At 42.3% G+C, this 16,649-nt stretch overlaps 1 protein-coding gene across 1 annotated transcript in view; it reads left to right on the top strand.

Moving 5' to 3' along the window:
• The window catches only part of LOC138960123 (uncharacterized), a 176,365-nt gene that overhangs the window by 9,297 nt on the left and 150,419 nt on the right, over positions 1-16,649 (top strand). Inside the window, exons 2-3 of the mRNA XM_070331875.1 lie at positions 2,042-2,387; positions 11,597-11,818. Coding sequence (XP_070187976.1) covers positions 2,278-2,387; positions 11,597-11,818 — 332 coding nt within the window. The 5' untranslated portion in view covers positions 2,042-2,277. The remainder of the gene's footprint in view (positions 1-2,041; positions 2,388-11,596; positions 11,819-16,649) is intronic.

Genomic DNA, 16,649 nt, shown 5'->3' with positions numbered 1-16,649 from the left:
TGAGTGATCGCCATGTCGAGTAAAATGGTTTGAAGTCCGAAAGTGATTCCATTCAAAGGGACGGAGCTGTCGATCGGTAACTTTGAGTTAGAAGGCACGAAGGCAGTACAGAGTTCAAGATAAACAGAATACTACATTGCTTGCTGTTCAATACCATGTTTACACTCGTTTTTTTCCAAATCTTCAAAAACTCGCTTTCCCTCGCATTTCAATCTTTCAGAAAAAGATCGTGAAAACCTGGTATTATACAGACAGCCATGTAGCTTTTGTCTGTCCGTTACATGTTCAAGTCATTTGACTATTCCGCTTTACTCCTCCGTTTGAAGGAGAAGGTGGCGGGGGAATAGCTACATTCCTTCCCCCCCCCCCCCCTTCCCTCAAGTACAGTGCACTGTTAGAGGGTACTTTCTGCACGCATGCCTTGTTGCCGTGTTTTGTGTGGCTTAGATTTATGAGATTGGTCAAATGACCATCCATAGGTCATGTGCTGGCGATGGCGGTTTTTAATCTTTAGTTAGGAAAGAATGTTGAAGGGGAAGGGGGTAACAAGGAGGAGGTAAATGAGAAAGCTGAGAAGATGGGGATGGGGACATGGAGTAAAGAAGGGAGCGGGGGGGGGGGGGGGGGGTGAGGGGGCTCAAAGCAAGGCAGATGGGAGCTGGCCGAGTTGGAAAGTCCTGTATGTGACTTAGAGGTAAAGAAAATTACCCCCCCCCCCCTATACTTCTTGCATAAAACTGTGATGACACGTGCACCTTACTTTTTGGTTGAGAATAACTTAATTGTCACACCTCTACACCAACCTCCACCATGAAAACAGCAGCAACATTTGCATTCTTGTTTTCTTTAGGATTTTAGGGATGTTGGGGGTGACGTTCAATTCAGTGAGGGGGGAACATTTGAAGGAATATTTCAAAATGTTTACCGTGATCATTGCAAAAGTTTGAGTCTAGATTTTAGTGTGATAGGGTACCACACAACAGGAGGAAACATAAGTTCGCCGAAAATGCCAAGCTACGATTGCGTATCTTGACGGTTGCACTTTATTCTTAAAAGACAAAAAAAACGGGACAGTTGAATCGAGTGCTTCTTCATACTCTTCCCCTCTCTTTTCTACCTGTTGCACGATCGAATGAACAGCAAAGAAACAATTGTTCTGTGCACAAACACATGTACACACAAATTGTCGTACATTGCACCCAGGACGACATACGATTTGACACTGTTATATCATCTTGTTACAAAATCACGTGAGGTTTTGCCTATCCATTGAGAAAAGGTCATGCCAGCAAGGTGAGTAGGGGTAAATCAGGTAGAGGGGGGGGGGGGGGGGGTCGGGAGGGGTGACGAATAAAGAAAGGCGTCGGGGCCTAGGGGTTGGTGGCGTGTGGGCGGGAGTGGGGGGGGGGGGAGTTTCTGAATATGGCTTTGGAGTGCCCTTACTTACATTGATAATGCTGAGGTTTCCATATATCCGAGTCCTGAATTGCTCACGTGGGTGTTTTGGTTATCCATATTCAAGTCCTGAATTGCTGAAGTGGCTGCTTTGGCTGCCGCAACGTTGGACACTGGAGCGCTTTTTCTCTCCTTATCTGGGCTGAAGAACGTCTTGTATTTCTCTTTGGGATATAGAGTTATACCCTTATCTAAATGTATAACTGACATGCGATAGTTTTGAACTCTTTATTCGTGGTTTAGCTGAAAACTTGTTCGTGCTTATTTCCGTCTTAATCTAACATGGGTTTTTGTCGAGATATTGTTTTTTTCATGTGCTTATTTACTGACTTGTTCTGTCAATTGCTTGATAGTCTGCTTAACACCCTCCCCCCCCCCCCCCCCCCCCCCCCCACCCCAATCCGCTTTATCGCCCAGCCGCTTACTTCACAGAACTTGCTTCGATGCAAACAGCCCCCCGCATTTTACAGGCACTCGGTGCATTTCGTTCTGTCAACTGTTAGACGATAAGTACTCTTACCATAGCTAATGTTGTGAACTGACAGCTGTTGATGATTTGTGTCTATTTCTCTTCCTTTTACTCCAGGTATCCAATGGCAACAAACCAGTGAAAAGGACACCCACGTGACGAATGTCCATCCAGACCCCCCTGTGTGAGCGTAGAGTGACCACAACCAGTGACCATTCTTCTGAGATTTGTTGACCGACGAATCTCGTCACTGAACAACGGAAACAAAATCTTCAAAACCAGAACACATTTAGCGCTACTCGCTGCCATATTGTGGATCAGTTGTGATTTGTTTTGAACTTGTGAATTTCATCATGGGACGTAAGCTGAACCTTTCCCACTTGTCGGAAGAGGAGACAGACAGAATCCTCAGTGTTCTGCAAAAGGACTACGAAGTCCGACAGGCAGAGAAGGATAGACTTGGGTAAATATAACTATGTTTTGTGGTGTATTTTGTTTTAGTATTGTGTTGTGTTGTGTTGTGTTGTGTTGTGTTGTGTTTGTGTTGTGTTGTGTTGTGTTGTGTTGTGTTGTGTTGTGTCTGTTTGTATGTCTGTCTGTCTGTCTGTTTGTGTCCGTGTCTGTTTGTGTGTGTGCGTGCGTGCGTGTGTGCGTGCGTGTGTGTGTGTGTTTATGCGTGCGTGCGTGCGCGCGCGTGCGTGTGTGTGCTTGTGTGTGTGTGTGCGTGTGTGTGCGTGTGTGTATGTGTGTGTGTGTGTGTGTGTGTGCGTGATTTTGTCTGTCTGTCTGTCTGTGTATATCCGTCTGTTTGTCTGTCTGCCTTCTGTATACCTGCCAGCTTACCTGCCTGTGCGTCTGTCTGTGTGTGTGTCTGTGTATTTTGGGCACATAAAAACAGTTCAGGTAGCACATGAGTACTCCAATAGTGTATTACAGATACACTGGACTTCGACAGGAATAAATCACAAGGTCCCTCGCACAGAAATTCACAGTCTTGAAACATTTTTATTCCTGTCGTAACACACATTCAAACCAGACTGTTTAAAACAATAGGATTCTGTTAGGCAGAGGCAATCGCATAGGGATGGTGGGAATGATGTGCAAATGTTCAGAAGGGGAGAGGAGAGGTGGGTGTTTTTTTTGTCATTAACTGAAGCTGATAGAAAGCAGGATACAGGTCCAACTTTTTTTTATTACTGTTAGCATAGTTCCGTATTGAGATATGCGCCACCCCATATTTCAGTTATAACTGTGATCGTTATCAAATAGCAGCTGCTGAGTTTTCCGGGTAACCTAACGCAGGTTTCGTTCACTCACCTGTTTTGATTTCAGTCCTGTTTGAAACAAAGGTGTATTCTATTTTATATTGTAAAACGTTTACACTAGCTCGGGATTTGTACAACTGTCACGGCGACACCTGTTGTGGTTCTCTCATTTACGAGTCTTTCTGATAGACAGTTTGAGATTATATCGTGCAGAATCCTGTACCAGTAATAACTGTGTTATTAGCATTGCTGCTGTTTATTCGCTCGACTACAGTTTTAAAAGGCTTAAATGGGAATGTAGTTATTTGTGTTGATTTTAGTTTTGGTTGCTATGTAAACGTGATGGATTTGGCTGATGTTGATGATCTCTCCTGCACAAATGTACACACACACACACACACACACACACACACACACACACACACACACAAACACACACACACACAAACACACACACACACACACACACACACACACACACACCAACACACACATACACAACACCACCACAGGGCCGGACTAGGTAAGTACTAGAGGGGGGGGGGGGGGGTTACAGATGGGGGTCTAGGAGGCGAAGCCCCTTGGTGGGGGTCCAGGGGGCGAAGCCCCCTTTGTGGGTGTTGCAAGGCAAGGGGGCAAAGCCCCCTTGAAGCTGAACGTGTTTTGATGTTTCTGGAGGGAAAGGAAGCCTCTCCTTGAACGAAAAAGGTAGATTTTTGTTGGAGGGGGTGAGAGGTGCGATTTCTCCTCGGATTTTATGATGATCCAGATGCAACCCCCCCCCCCTCCCTCCCCCACAAACAAACAACAATTTTGGGAGGTACATGCTTAAGCCAGGGGGGGTTGCGCAACCCCTGTAATCCCCCCCCTAGTCCGGCCCTGCACCACACCACACCACATTGACAACACCACACCACACCACAGTACAAAAACACAACACACCCACTTACTCATGCACACGAAACGTCATTAGGACATAAACATTCGTAACATTCCATTTGTTGACTAGATTTTCATAACATATATCAGTATAAGATACTGTATTAAGAGTCTGATGGCAGTACATATGATTAATAATCAGCGTCGATCGTGAGAGTGTATTAATTCTTACAACTCTTCGTGTATAACAAGTAAAGTGTGATCATGTCCCCTCACAGTAAACCATGTCTTCGTTTTCACACGTCCCAAAGAATCAAAACGAAAAGAAAACACAACAGAAACCAGTGTTAAATTCTTGATCACATTTTTGGCAGCCTGTCGCTAATGTCTTCAGGCTGGTACGCATACCAAAAACCAACACTCTGTGAAATTTCCCAAAGAATCTTCAATATTGTGATTTTTGGGGGAACAAAGGGTAAAGGAAAATTAAATTTTTTCCACCGTACACTCGTTCATTAAACGTTCAGGCCGCTTTGGGTAAATCAGAATAAATGCTCTACAAGCCGGACAACAACTTTAACTTCTGCACATCTCCTACCCATCCCTCTTCTTTTATTCATCTTCTTTCCCTCCTTTCTTCCTTTACTGTCTTTCTTTATCATCATTATGCAACGTTCATTACGTTATTAATAGATTTGGTTTATTGAGACAAATTTTTCAGCCGTTACCGCCTTATGTTGTACTGTCATGCAGGAACACCACTATAAGCTTCTAGCTTGTTGCTGTTTCTGTGAACTTTGTATACATGTCATGATTGTAACCTTTGTTAAAATAAACTTATGTTTAAACCAAAGGGTAAAGTACTCCCACGCGTACGCACCAGTATTCGATCTAAATTAATTATCAGATCGAAGCCTGGGGCATAAATCGTTTTTTTGTTACACAAAATAGCACTGCTTCAAAGTACAAACTATATAAAACACATCACGCCAAGCAGGTAAGAATCCATCGATTCATATCCGTGACCTAGTTGTAAGATGTCTTGTAGGTGTAGGCCTAATTCGCGTTTGAAGATGCTACTCATTGCAGGAATGGATTATCAATTTATCAGCAATCAGCGCGGAAGTGTCACAGCACTAAGTTGCTCTACATTTACAGGCACAGTTCAGCTCAATCAATCAATCAATCAATCAATGAGTCTTATATCGCGCATATTCCGTGGGTACAGTTCTAGGCGCTCCGCAGTGATGCCGTGTGAGATGAAATTTTATACGGCCAGTAGATTGCAGCCATTTCGGCGCATATTTACCTTTCACGGCCTATTATTCCAAGTCACACGGGTATAGGTAGACAATTATTAACTGTGCCTAAGCAATTTTGCCAGGAAAGACCCTTTTGTCAATCGTGGGATCTTTAACGTGCACACCCAATGTAGTGTACACGGGGGGAGGTTCGGACACCGAAGAGAGTCTGCACACAAAGTTGACTCTGTGAAATAAATTTCCGCCGAACCTGGGATCGAACTCACGCTGACAGCGGCCAACTGAATACAAATCCAGCGCGCTACCAACTGAGCTATATCCCCGTCCCCAGCTCAGCGTCTCAGATGTGGCCAGGCTTTTACATGGGATAAGACCACCCCTCCACTTGGTCTCATACCTTTTACATGGGACAAGACCACCCCTCCACTTGGTCTCATACCTTTTACATGGGACAAGACAATCCCTCCACTTGGTCTCATACCTTTTACATGGGACAAGACCACCCCTCCACTTGGTCTCATACCTTTTACATGGGACAAGACCACCCCTCCACTTGGTCACATACCTTTTACATGGGACAAGACCACCCCTCCACTTGGTCTCATACCTTTTACATGGGACAAGACCACCCCTCCACTTGGTCTCATACCTTTTACATGGGACAAGACCACCCCTCCACTTGGTCTCATACCAACAATGAACACTCTGGGCGCTCTCTGAGAACAGTGGGAATGTGCGATGAATTAATGAAGACACTAGTGGCTTTTACGAAATTATTCACACAGAAATTTCAACTCACCACAGCAAGCAGGCATGGTGTTGATTTGTTGTCTTCATCATATTTTTATTCAGGCAAGTTTCTGTACAGTGAACAAGGTGTGGCAAAGAAAGCGTAAATGTAGTACAAGAGTCAACAAAGAGTTCAAACAATAAAGTGATATATGTAGAAATGGCAGAGAACATGATTGTTAAGCGCCTGGAAGAGTTGTTTTTAGTTGTTAGATATTAACCTAAAGTTCAATGTTTTCTGTCCACAGTGTATATTGTATCTTTATATTTCAAGCTACAAGTACAGGATTTGTACAGTGTGGGATAATGTGATTATATCAGCTTAACTGGACAACAAGTGATCGATGGACAAGTGATAATAATGCTTCTTTTTTTTCAATATCATTAATAATAACATTTCTATGCTGTTTGTAAACACTGCACAGAATAACTTTGCACTTTCAAGCGGCAAGTACAGGAGTTTAATATTACCCGCTATTACGAGCTAGTCGTGTGACAGAGAGTTTTCTTGCACACGAGACTGTAGATGTTTCACGACGGCTTTAGCCGGAGTGAAACAGCAGCAGTCGAGTGTGCAAGAACACTCTCTGTCACACGACTAGCTCGTAATGGCGATTATGTCTCACAGCTTCAACAGAGGAGAGAACAAACACGTTTTGCGTACTCACGCTTGATAAACCTAAACACAGGAGCAGCCATTGTGGAGAGATCTACTTTTTGACGAAAGTGAACGAACAACTATGAATGACGTCTCGGTATATGTGAATGACGTCACAGTCATCGTCACAGTCTGTATCTTTTGAAGCATTCCATTCTTCATGACGTCTTTCTGTGTCTACATCCGCGAAATGTTTGTTCTTTCCGGGGTCTTTGTCATCTATGTTCAGAACTCTGTCCTTCTAGTTTCAGACTAACAGGCCTCCTGAGCGAGCCACTTTCCAAGGGAAGCTAAACTCGCGTATGGAAACAGTACTGTAGTCTGGGATGCCGTTTTCAGTATTCTTAGCGTTGAAGAATTTGTAAAGAGAAGACACGACAACAGCAGGAGAAATAAAAGTCGTGTGTGCATTTTGGGGCTTTTGGAGGGACGATTTCGAGTTTGAATCCGTTCTTGCACATGCTCCAAAGCGTGTAACATACAATCTTGCACACGTTTACTTTAGTAGTGGCAAAGAAGGAAAGCGTGTGACATAATGATATTTGGTATGTGACCAAGTGAAGGGAAAGTCTTATCCCATGTTAAGGCCTTAACAGATCCACGGTGTCGCCTATCACACGAAATGTATATTTGAAGTGGTGTAATCAACACACTAGTTGTGTAACACACATCTGTTTCCTCGTGCTAATTGTAATCAGATCGGCAATGATGCTTTTTGTTGTAGCTTTTATTTGCCTGTCAGCGTTTCTAAATATGCATACATTTTAGAATAAACATTACCAGGTCAGTGCGTACCTTGATAATACATATTCGTGTATTGATGGGGGGTCTGCTGCTTATCAGATCCTCGTAATGTACGTACGTTTGTAACAATATGTAAAAAGCTGTTATATTGCGCTCCTTAATGGTACCCCCATTCTAATGTTAGCGATCGTGTACATATAGCCACATAATGGTCCAGGATCTTACATTAGATAAAACTATCTTGGTGGGTACATTTGAATAATCAAGTCTTCTTTCCCTGGTTGTAGATAAGGCAAGACGTGAATGAAAAAGCTCTGATCTAAAAAAAAAAATGAAGAGAAAAACAAGTCGCGTAAGGCGAAATTACTACATTTATATCATACCCAGGAACTCTCATGTCAAATTTCATCAAGATCGGCCCAGTAGTTTAGTCTGAATCGCTCTACACACACACACAGACAGACAGACAGATACACACACACACACACACACACACACACACACACACACACACACACACACACACACACATACACCACGACCCTCGTCTCGATTCACCCTCTATGTTAAAACATTTAGTCAAAACTTGACTAAATGTAAAAAGAAACAAGTCGCGTAAGGCGAAATTACTACATTTAGTCAAGCTGTGGAACTCACAGAATGAAACTGAACGTAGTCCGCCGCTAGTGCAAAAGGCAGTGAAAGTGACGAGCCTGTTTGGCGCGGCAGCGGTTGCGCTGTGCTTCATAGCACGCTTTACTGTACCTCTCTTCGTTTTAACTTTCTGAGCGTGTTTTTAATCCAAACATATCATATCTATATGTTTTTGGAATCAGGAACCGACAAGGAATAAGATGAAATAGTTTTTGAATCGATTTCGGAAATTTGATTTTGATCATAATTTTTATATTTTTAATTTTCAGAGATTGTTTTTAATCCAAATATAACATATGTATATGTTTTTGGAATCAAAAAATGACGAAGAATAAGATGAAATTATTTTTGGATCGTTTAATAAAAAAATGATTTTAATTACAAGTTTCCGATTTTTAATGACCAAACTCACTCAATAGTTTTTAAGCCACCAAGCTGAAATGCAATACCAAACCCCGGCCTTTGTCGAAGATTGATTTGCCAAAATGTCAATCAATTTAATTGAAAAATGAGGGTGTGACAGTGCCGCCTCAACTTTTACAAAAAGCCGGATATGACGTCATCAAAGGTATTTATCGAAAAAAAGAAAAAAATTCCGGGGATATCATACCCAGGAACTCTTATGTCAAATTTCATAAAGGTCGGCCCAGTAGTTTAGTCTGAATCGCTCTACACACACACAGACACACACACACACACACACACACACACACACACACACACACACACACACACACACACACACACACATACACACACACACACATACACCACGACCCTCGTCTCGATTCCCCTCTCTATGTTAAAACATTTAGTCAAAACTTGACTAAATGTAAAAAAAAAAAAAGGTAAAGCTATCTTTCGATTCCACTTGATAGCATAATGAAAATATACAGCTGCGGTCTGGTTGCTACCTGTGCAGTGTGGATTTTTAAAACTTTTTGTTTTTTTGGTTGTTGCTGAAACTGATTAATCAGGGTGGCAGGCCTTGGTACATGTAGCGGAAGAGAATATAGGTACCCAAAAGACTGATTTGTATATAATCTGGCGCGTTGGTGTCCGTTTTGAATTCACTTCATTTGCAAGTCCTCACATACTCAAAGGTGTCCTTGATAAAAGTCCCTGAACAAACAGCCAGATTAGTTATGTCTGATGAATACATACTCAGGTTATAAAGGATAATGTCTGCTTGTGTAATTTGTTGTGTTTTTTGGATAATACATGTACATACATTTTCATGGAGTAGAGTTGCATAAATGCGTTTGAAAAGAACACTTAATCAAGCAAACGTTGTTTAAAGTCAAGACACGGCGGAATCCTCTTTTTAAGACACCCCGTTTCAAATTCCACCTGTTTTAGGACCCAAGTTCTTGGATTTTCTGTTCACAACGTCTGCAGTGAAACTACCCTCTTTTATCAGACTTCCTTCTCTTTAACACTTTATTCCCAACCTATGTTGACCAAGTTTTTTTTAGCCGAGACCAGCTGTGCAGCAGCAGGTCATTAAGAACTGTAGTAACTGTGTAGTAACTGTGTATCAACACGCTGGACTGCAGGCGTTAGATGGACGTTACAGGAAGCGACTGAAGCTAACAGTATGAGCGGATATATTCGTACCTGGTCAGATAGAGCCATATGAGTTGGTACGGATATATCCGCATCTGGGAGACAATGAGTTAAAGACCTAACTTTCTCAGATGTTGGGATATCTTTAAGGATGAGTTTCACTGTACTCAACAACAGACAGGCAAAGAACCGTGAGAGAAAGGAGTCAAACACAGCTGGGTTGTATAGTGTTGTGGATTTGGTAGTTTGATCAAAGAGAACAACGTACATTTCTGTTGATGCAACAGGGTTTATTGTTTGAAAATGAGATAACCTTTCATGCAAATCGGGGAACAAAGGCTTGGTTTAAACTGTTTTATTTAACGTTTGTGCATTATTTACAAAAAACGCATATAGAGTAAACAACAACAAGCATAATGCTTATAGTGGTGTTCACTATTTCTAGAAAATTACATATAATATAAATGGCGGCTATTGTACAGTTTACAAACACGAAAAGAAAATTGAATGAAAATTGTACATCAAAACAAAAATCCGTTTGGGAATACATATATAATATTTATGGTGTTTGCGAGTAAGAGATAGGGAGGGAGAGAGGGAGGGAGAGAGGGGGAGAGTGAGAGAGAGAGAGAGAGAAAGAGAGAGAGAGAGAGAGAGAGAGAGAGAGAGAGAGAGAGAGAGAGAGAGAGAGACGAGTAGACGTGTCGATTTTGCTTTCACTTTACATGTTTATCTGTTCGAAACGGCCGGATTGTCCAATAAATTCCTGAACAAAGGCTTCGTGAAAACAACAGTCAATCAATCACAGCATTTTTAGAGGTAAATAAACCGGAGGAACATCTGTGGCACGCGCATGGGCAGATCAGGTACAAATAACATCCCCGCTGATGGCATATATACGCATTTTATTCATGTCAAGACAGCACGTACATAAAAAATATGATAAACATTCATACCCTTAACCACTTTTGGACATGGTTCTATTACCATACGAGTCGCTAGCGGAGATGAAATGTGTAATATATAATTCCCATGAGCGGAGCACGATTTCTGTTTTTTTGTTTTTGTTTTTTTGCAGTGAACTTAACTATATATAAGCTTATACGCCAATTATTGTTTTTTCAATCACAATTTAAGATACCTTAATATGGTCTTGTTTTATCGATGCCTGAGCTGTTGAAAGGCATAAGTGGCTTTTTAAAGAAATGCCGGTATTTTTCATCATGGCATTTTCATCTTCTCCTCTTTTGTTTATACAGTTAACGTACTTACAAGCATGGGTGTTGCATTAAAGAATTTATTTCCTTCAGCAAATTTGCCGAAATGGCCATACAAGTTTCGGCAACTGTGAGGCGTTTTTCCCCATCCTTGAAATTAAAGATCGACTGATTGTCGAACAGAAGGTCTCCGAAATTAATGAGAAGCTTCAGCGTTTTGCCGATCTCCTACGCCAAACGACATCTCTGTGAAAGTAAGCCTAAGGACAAATTCCGGAAATAAATCTGTCGGGTTTTAGTTGTATGGGGTGTGGAAGGGTGAATACTCTTGATGTTAGTGAGGCAAGCATTCTACACGTGCTCCTTATCCACGTGTGTCAGACACACGCCCCTCGCTAGTGACTGGCCTATAATATTATGTGGGAAAGTTTGACTTCCTGAAAGCAAGAATGGTTACTCTTTAACAACCAATACAAACCAATAATTTCCGAACATCGTCTATTTCGAGAAAAAAGTCACTCTAAATTGTCGTGTTGCGGGTCTTTCGAGCACACCTTCAACAACCCATGCAAACCTGCCAGTTATTTTCGAACTATTTCGATGTTTGATTTTTTTAACTCTAAATTGTCGTGATCCAGGTCTTTTGAGCACACCTTACAAAAGGAGCAGAACAAGACGCAGGTGCTGGCACAGCAGACCAAGTTTAACAAGAACTGCTGCATCCGGTGTTGTCAGGTGTTCGGCCTCATCTTCAACAGACGTCGCCAGTGCTACCACTGCGGCTACAACATCTGCAAGGACTGCTGCGACTACCAGGCCGACACCAAGCATTACGTCTGTCACGTCTGTGTCAAAGAGAAGTGAGTTTGTCGATAATGCGGTCGTGGTTTCTGAAGTTTGTTTTGTTGATGTCGGTGATGTCGCTGTTCGTAGTAGTCTGGAATGGACCTCGTGTAAGAACGGGAGGGTCTTCCAAAGCGAGGCAGGGGTACAGGGGCTGTCCTGGCGGGGGAGCCGGAGGGGGCGAGGGGGGGGAGGGGGTCTACCTCAGATCCAGCCCTGGAAGTGGTGCTTGGGGTAGGCTAGTAGAGGGCTCGTAAGGAGAAAGAACTAGAGACTGAGCTGAACAATTACACGGGTACAAAAGCAACAGAAGGAGGGTCGGGAGAAGACATGTGTCTGTCTGTTTGACATTTGCAGTCACTGTCAGCTACAATTAAGGCATTTGTCTTTTAGCCTAAGTTCTGTAACTATCTACATTTAGCGACCAGCATTTCGCAATATTCTATCTCGTCAAACAGTGAAATCTGACCAAATGTTAGATCCATGCCGTGTCTGCGTATATGTCTGTTTCTCTGTCTGTCTGCCAGCGTCTGTGTTAAACTTCGTTCAAGCATTTTCTCTTTGCCACCGTAATTTGGGGACACGTATTGATCTGGTTGCGGTTATCGGCTATCTTCTGGCATTATTAGCAACAAATACCAAGCCATACAAAAGTGAATTCCTGAATCCTCACCAACTCAAACTGTCAGGTCCATACATATGTTTCGTGTCTGTCTGGCTGTCTGGCTGTCTGACTAGCTGTCTTTCATTGTTTGCGTCAACCTTTGTTGAATTCTTAAAACGATCAGTTGCAAGGGATGCCTATTTTGTTTACATACGACTAGCGGCAACATTAACAGCAACACCAAAAATAAGCCATACATAAATGAACTCTGGGAATCTCAAACATCGTCTACACAGATTAATTTGTTTCTGTTTATTTGTTTCTCTATTTGTCTGCCCGTCTGTTCGTCCGTCCGTCCGTCCGTCCGTCCGTCCGTCCGTCCGTCCGTCTGTTTGTGTGTAGGCGTTTGTGTCATATCCTTCTGAACGAGATTGTAAACTGGCAAAGTGACAGTTACTCTCTGCTCTTACATAGCAATACATAGCAAAAGCCAACGTTTCGCAATGTTAGGACCTCGCCAAAAACCCAGCCTTACAAAAGTTCATTTTCGCCAGCTCAAAATGTCAGATCCGGGCAGTTTCCTGTTACTTTCTCTCCCAAACAATGGCAAAATAACAGTGTAATGATATGCGACCGGGCAAATCTCACCATATGCTTTGGAGTTTGCTGAACAAACGTCACAAAGCCGATTTAAGGGGAGAGGCAAACACCGAGATTAATTATTCCTGTCATTAAGTGCAATTTCGCTGTTAATTGATGCTGGGCGACACCAAATTGCCTGTGTTTTCCATCCACTTGCCCTCCCCTTTTTCTCGATTGTTTGACCGTGTGCACATAAACACACACGCGCACGCTTGCACGCAGAGAAACGCACAACAGAGAGAGAGAGAGAAAGAGAGAGAGAGAGAGAGAGAGAGAGAGAGAGAGGGAGGGAGGGAGGGAGAGACAGACACACAGACAGACACACAGAGTTAAAGAGAGAAACAGACCCAGATAGAAATAGACAGAGAAAAAGAGACAGAGACAGAGAGACAGAGACAGTGATGTATTAAGAGAGAGAGAGAGAGAGAGAGAGAGAGAGAGAGAGAGAGAGAGAGAGAGAGAGAGAGAGAGAGAGAGAGAGAGAGAGAGAGAGAGAGAGAGAGAGAGAGATTTATGTAGGTTCAACAAAAACTCGGGCAATGTACGCGTTTTGTTCTTTGCCTGTTCCGAACAAAATTTCATTTATCTATGCGCACCATGGCGGAACCAAAACAACATTCAGCGCGTCGTAAAGAGGAACACATATTTTGTCAAGGTGAGAAAGATTGTAGTCTGTAATTTCTGCCTGGCCGCCTCAGTGTTCCGGTCATTTTAAGTGCAAAAATGGTTTTGATTCTAAAGCTCTATTTTTGTAATGAGAATGTTAACACTATTTGGCTGCTATTTCAGGCGAAAGATTGGGATATTTTGAGAAATAACAGGATGCTGTCAAAATGACCCTCTAACAACAGTGCAAAACTATCTTTAGATTACGAAGTTGTCTTTGTGAGAAAGAAGGATGTAAGTGTCACAGAGAAAAGATACCTGGAGAAAAAGAAAACTGTTGTTATTTCAGTGAAAGCTATTGTGTTTTTTTGCCAGGTTTGCCTTCCGGTTTGCGTAATTATCTTACCGAAGCCGGAGAGCAGCTGCCTACATGGACCGGTGATTAAAAACTAACCTACACGTAATCTTCTCATTTGGATGACAGGGTCAACATCTCTGTACAAGTGCCCCCTCGAGTGTTAATGGCAAGGTCCTGCCAGTGTAAACGATTTGGCTTAATAAATCAGATTTGGCCAGGATTTAGCTTTGGCTGTGGGATAATGCCTTCCGTCCACTTGGATACATACACAAAATCAACAGTCTGACTGCTGCCTGTGCACAGTAGATTGTTTTGTAACAAACGAATTTCTGTAAAAAAATAAAAATAAAAAAATAAAAACACTAGTTGATTCATTCAAAAATTCCAAATCTGCACAAAAAGTAGTCTAGAAGTTTATTTTTCGTATGTGTCCGCATGGAAGGATGGTATCCAATGTAAAACCCGGGCAGGTCTCAGACAGTGATCAGGACTGTTTCCGCATCGGCATGATCGTGCCTTTAAACGCAGGTACGCACAACAACCCCAGCAACAGCTCTTTAATTCCAATACAATGAGAAACAACGATTATCGGTAAGAACATACTGATACTGAATATTATAAAACATATCCAGAGTATGTGCTGCATGAACCTTAATTGCTTTCGTGCCACACGGATCATACGGTTTTGTTGCAGCAGTAAATCTTCGGATAATAGCACTGATTAGGATGCCATATTGCGTATAATTAAGAATGCGCACTATGGCGGAACCAAAACAACATTCAACGCGTTTTAAAGAGGAACACAAATGTTGTCAAGGAAAGAAAAAAATGTCGTCTTCTTTTTGAAGGTAGCCTTTCTGAATTCTTGATTTGCTTAAAGGCACAGTAAGCCTCCCGTAAACCATCACAGAGCTCCCCGAGCGTCTACATACAGTACAAGCATACTTCCATTTGAACGCTCACCGAACGGGAACATCCTGGCTGCTTTCTGTCGAGCGTGAGAAATTTTCAAAGAATTTATTTTCGTGGACTTGGTCCTCTACAACAATGGCGCATCGTTTTGGTGCTGGACGGCTGTTATGAATATTCAATACCGGAAATCACGCCCGGACAGTAAGCCTCCCGTAAACCATCACAGATACTGCCAGGCTTTTACACACAGTACAAACACCCTTCCATTTGAACGCTCACCAAACGGGAACATCCTAGGTGCCCTACGTAAAGAGCGAGCAATTTTTAAAGAATTAATTTTGCAGATCGTCTCGAACACTTTTTGGACCCATCCTGAACTCAGGTCAAAAATGAGTTACTTCCCTTCGGGTCTCCTTCTATCGATGTAAACTGGCGATAGCCGTGGATCGATGATTATCAGAATGCTTTTGGACCGTGGTGCGTTTTTGCGCTAGACCTAACTTTTAAAATCTGATTAATAAATTGACAGCTTGTTACACAAACATTCTTTAATCATAAAAGAATTCTTTTTTCATCAAGACAAGATCAGTACAATTCGAAGTTGTGAAAGTTTGAAAAAAGAAAAGCCCGGAAGCAGGGTCACGCAAGGGTCGTAGCAGACGACGGTTTATGCATATCGCCGTTGCCTCTCAACAGTCAAAAGCCATCGCCAGAGTTCTTGTGAACCACAGCCGTTTGTTTTGTGCTATTGTAGATAAGCTCACATCGAGTCGCATTCAAATGACTAACTGACGACTACATTGTGAAAAAGGGAAACTGGATCACACGGGTTCACGATGGCTCAGGGGTAAGATAAACCACGCAAAAATAAATTCTTTGAAAATTGTTCGCTCTTTACGGAGGGCACCTAGGATGTTCTCAATCGGTGAGTGTTTAAATGAAAGGGTGTTTGCACTGTGTGTAAAAGCCTGACCGTATCTGTGATGGTTTACGGGAGGCTTACTGTGCCTTTAAGTGTACAGTTTTAGTAGTAGTGGTTAACTTAAGGAAAATCTATGTATCATTACGCATTCCGCTTACCATAACGAAACCGACAACGGCGTCTTGGCCCGTGCGTTTAGTTTCCCTTTCGTTAACGTGATGGGAGGGAAGACAACAATTCGAAAGAGTAGCGTCCCATGTCTGGACTCTTCAGTTGGAAAAAGAAGAAAAGTCATACACGGAGCAGACGACACAGCCAAAAACAAGAACAAAAGAAACGATTATTGCAATGTTGTTTGTATTGATACATCTTAATGTTTCTGTGATACATTTTAACCACTCAATTGTTGAATAGGCGCATGCAGAACGTTCGATGTGTACAGAATCTTCAGAAAGTGAATTCGCTGGAAGAGAAGTGTTTGCGTGCATCTTTCTCTGTCTGCAGATTCACTCATTCCGATTCATTTCTTTGGCTGAGAATTTAGTGCATCAAACCTGGAATAAATCACACATGAAACTGACATTTGTAGCATTAAGTTGTTCAGTAACATACTGGTTATAAAGAAATGTATGAATAAACATGCGTTCGCTGAGTTTTCACATAACATTCGGGGCTCGTTATTTCTGTCGATTTAACCACCGCTCGTTAGCAGATCAAAGGGAGCAAACGTAAACTTTGACCCCTAACCTTTCAACTGCGCACAAAACGCTGACGTCATCACATAAAAAAGTACCGATAACCACT

This window comes from Littorina saxatilis, linkage group LG2, assembly GCF_037325665.1.
Source record: "Littorina saxatilis isolate snail1 linkage group LG2, US_GU_Lsax_2.0, whole genome shotgun sequence".
NCBI classification, from domain to species: Eukaryota; Metazoa; Mollusca; class Gastropoda; order Littorinimorpha; family Littorinidae; genus Littorina; species Littorina saxatilis.
Note: the sequence above shows the minus strand (reverse complement) of the source record. Positions and strands in the feature narration are given on the sequence as shown.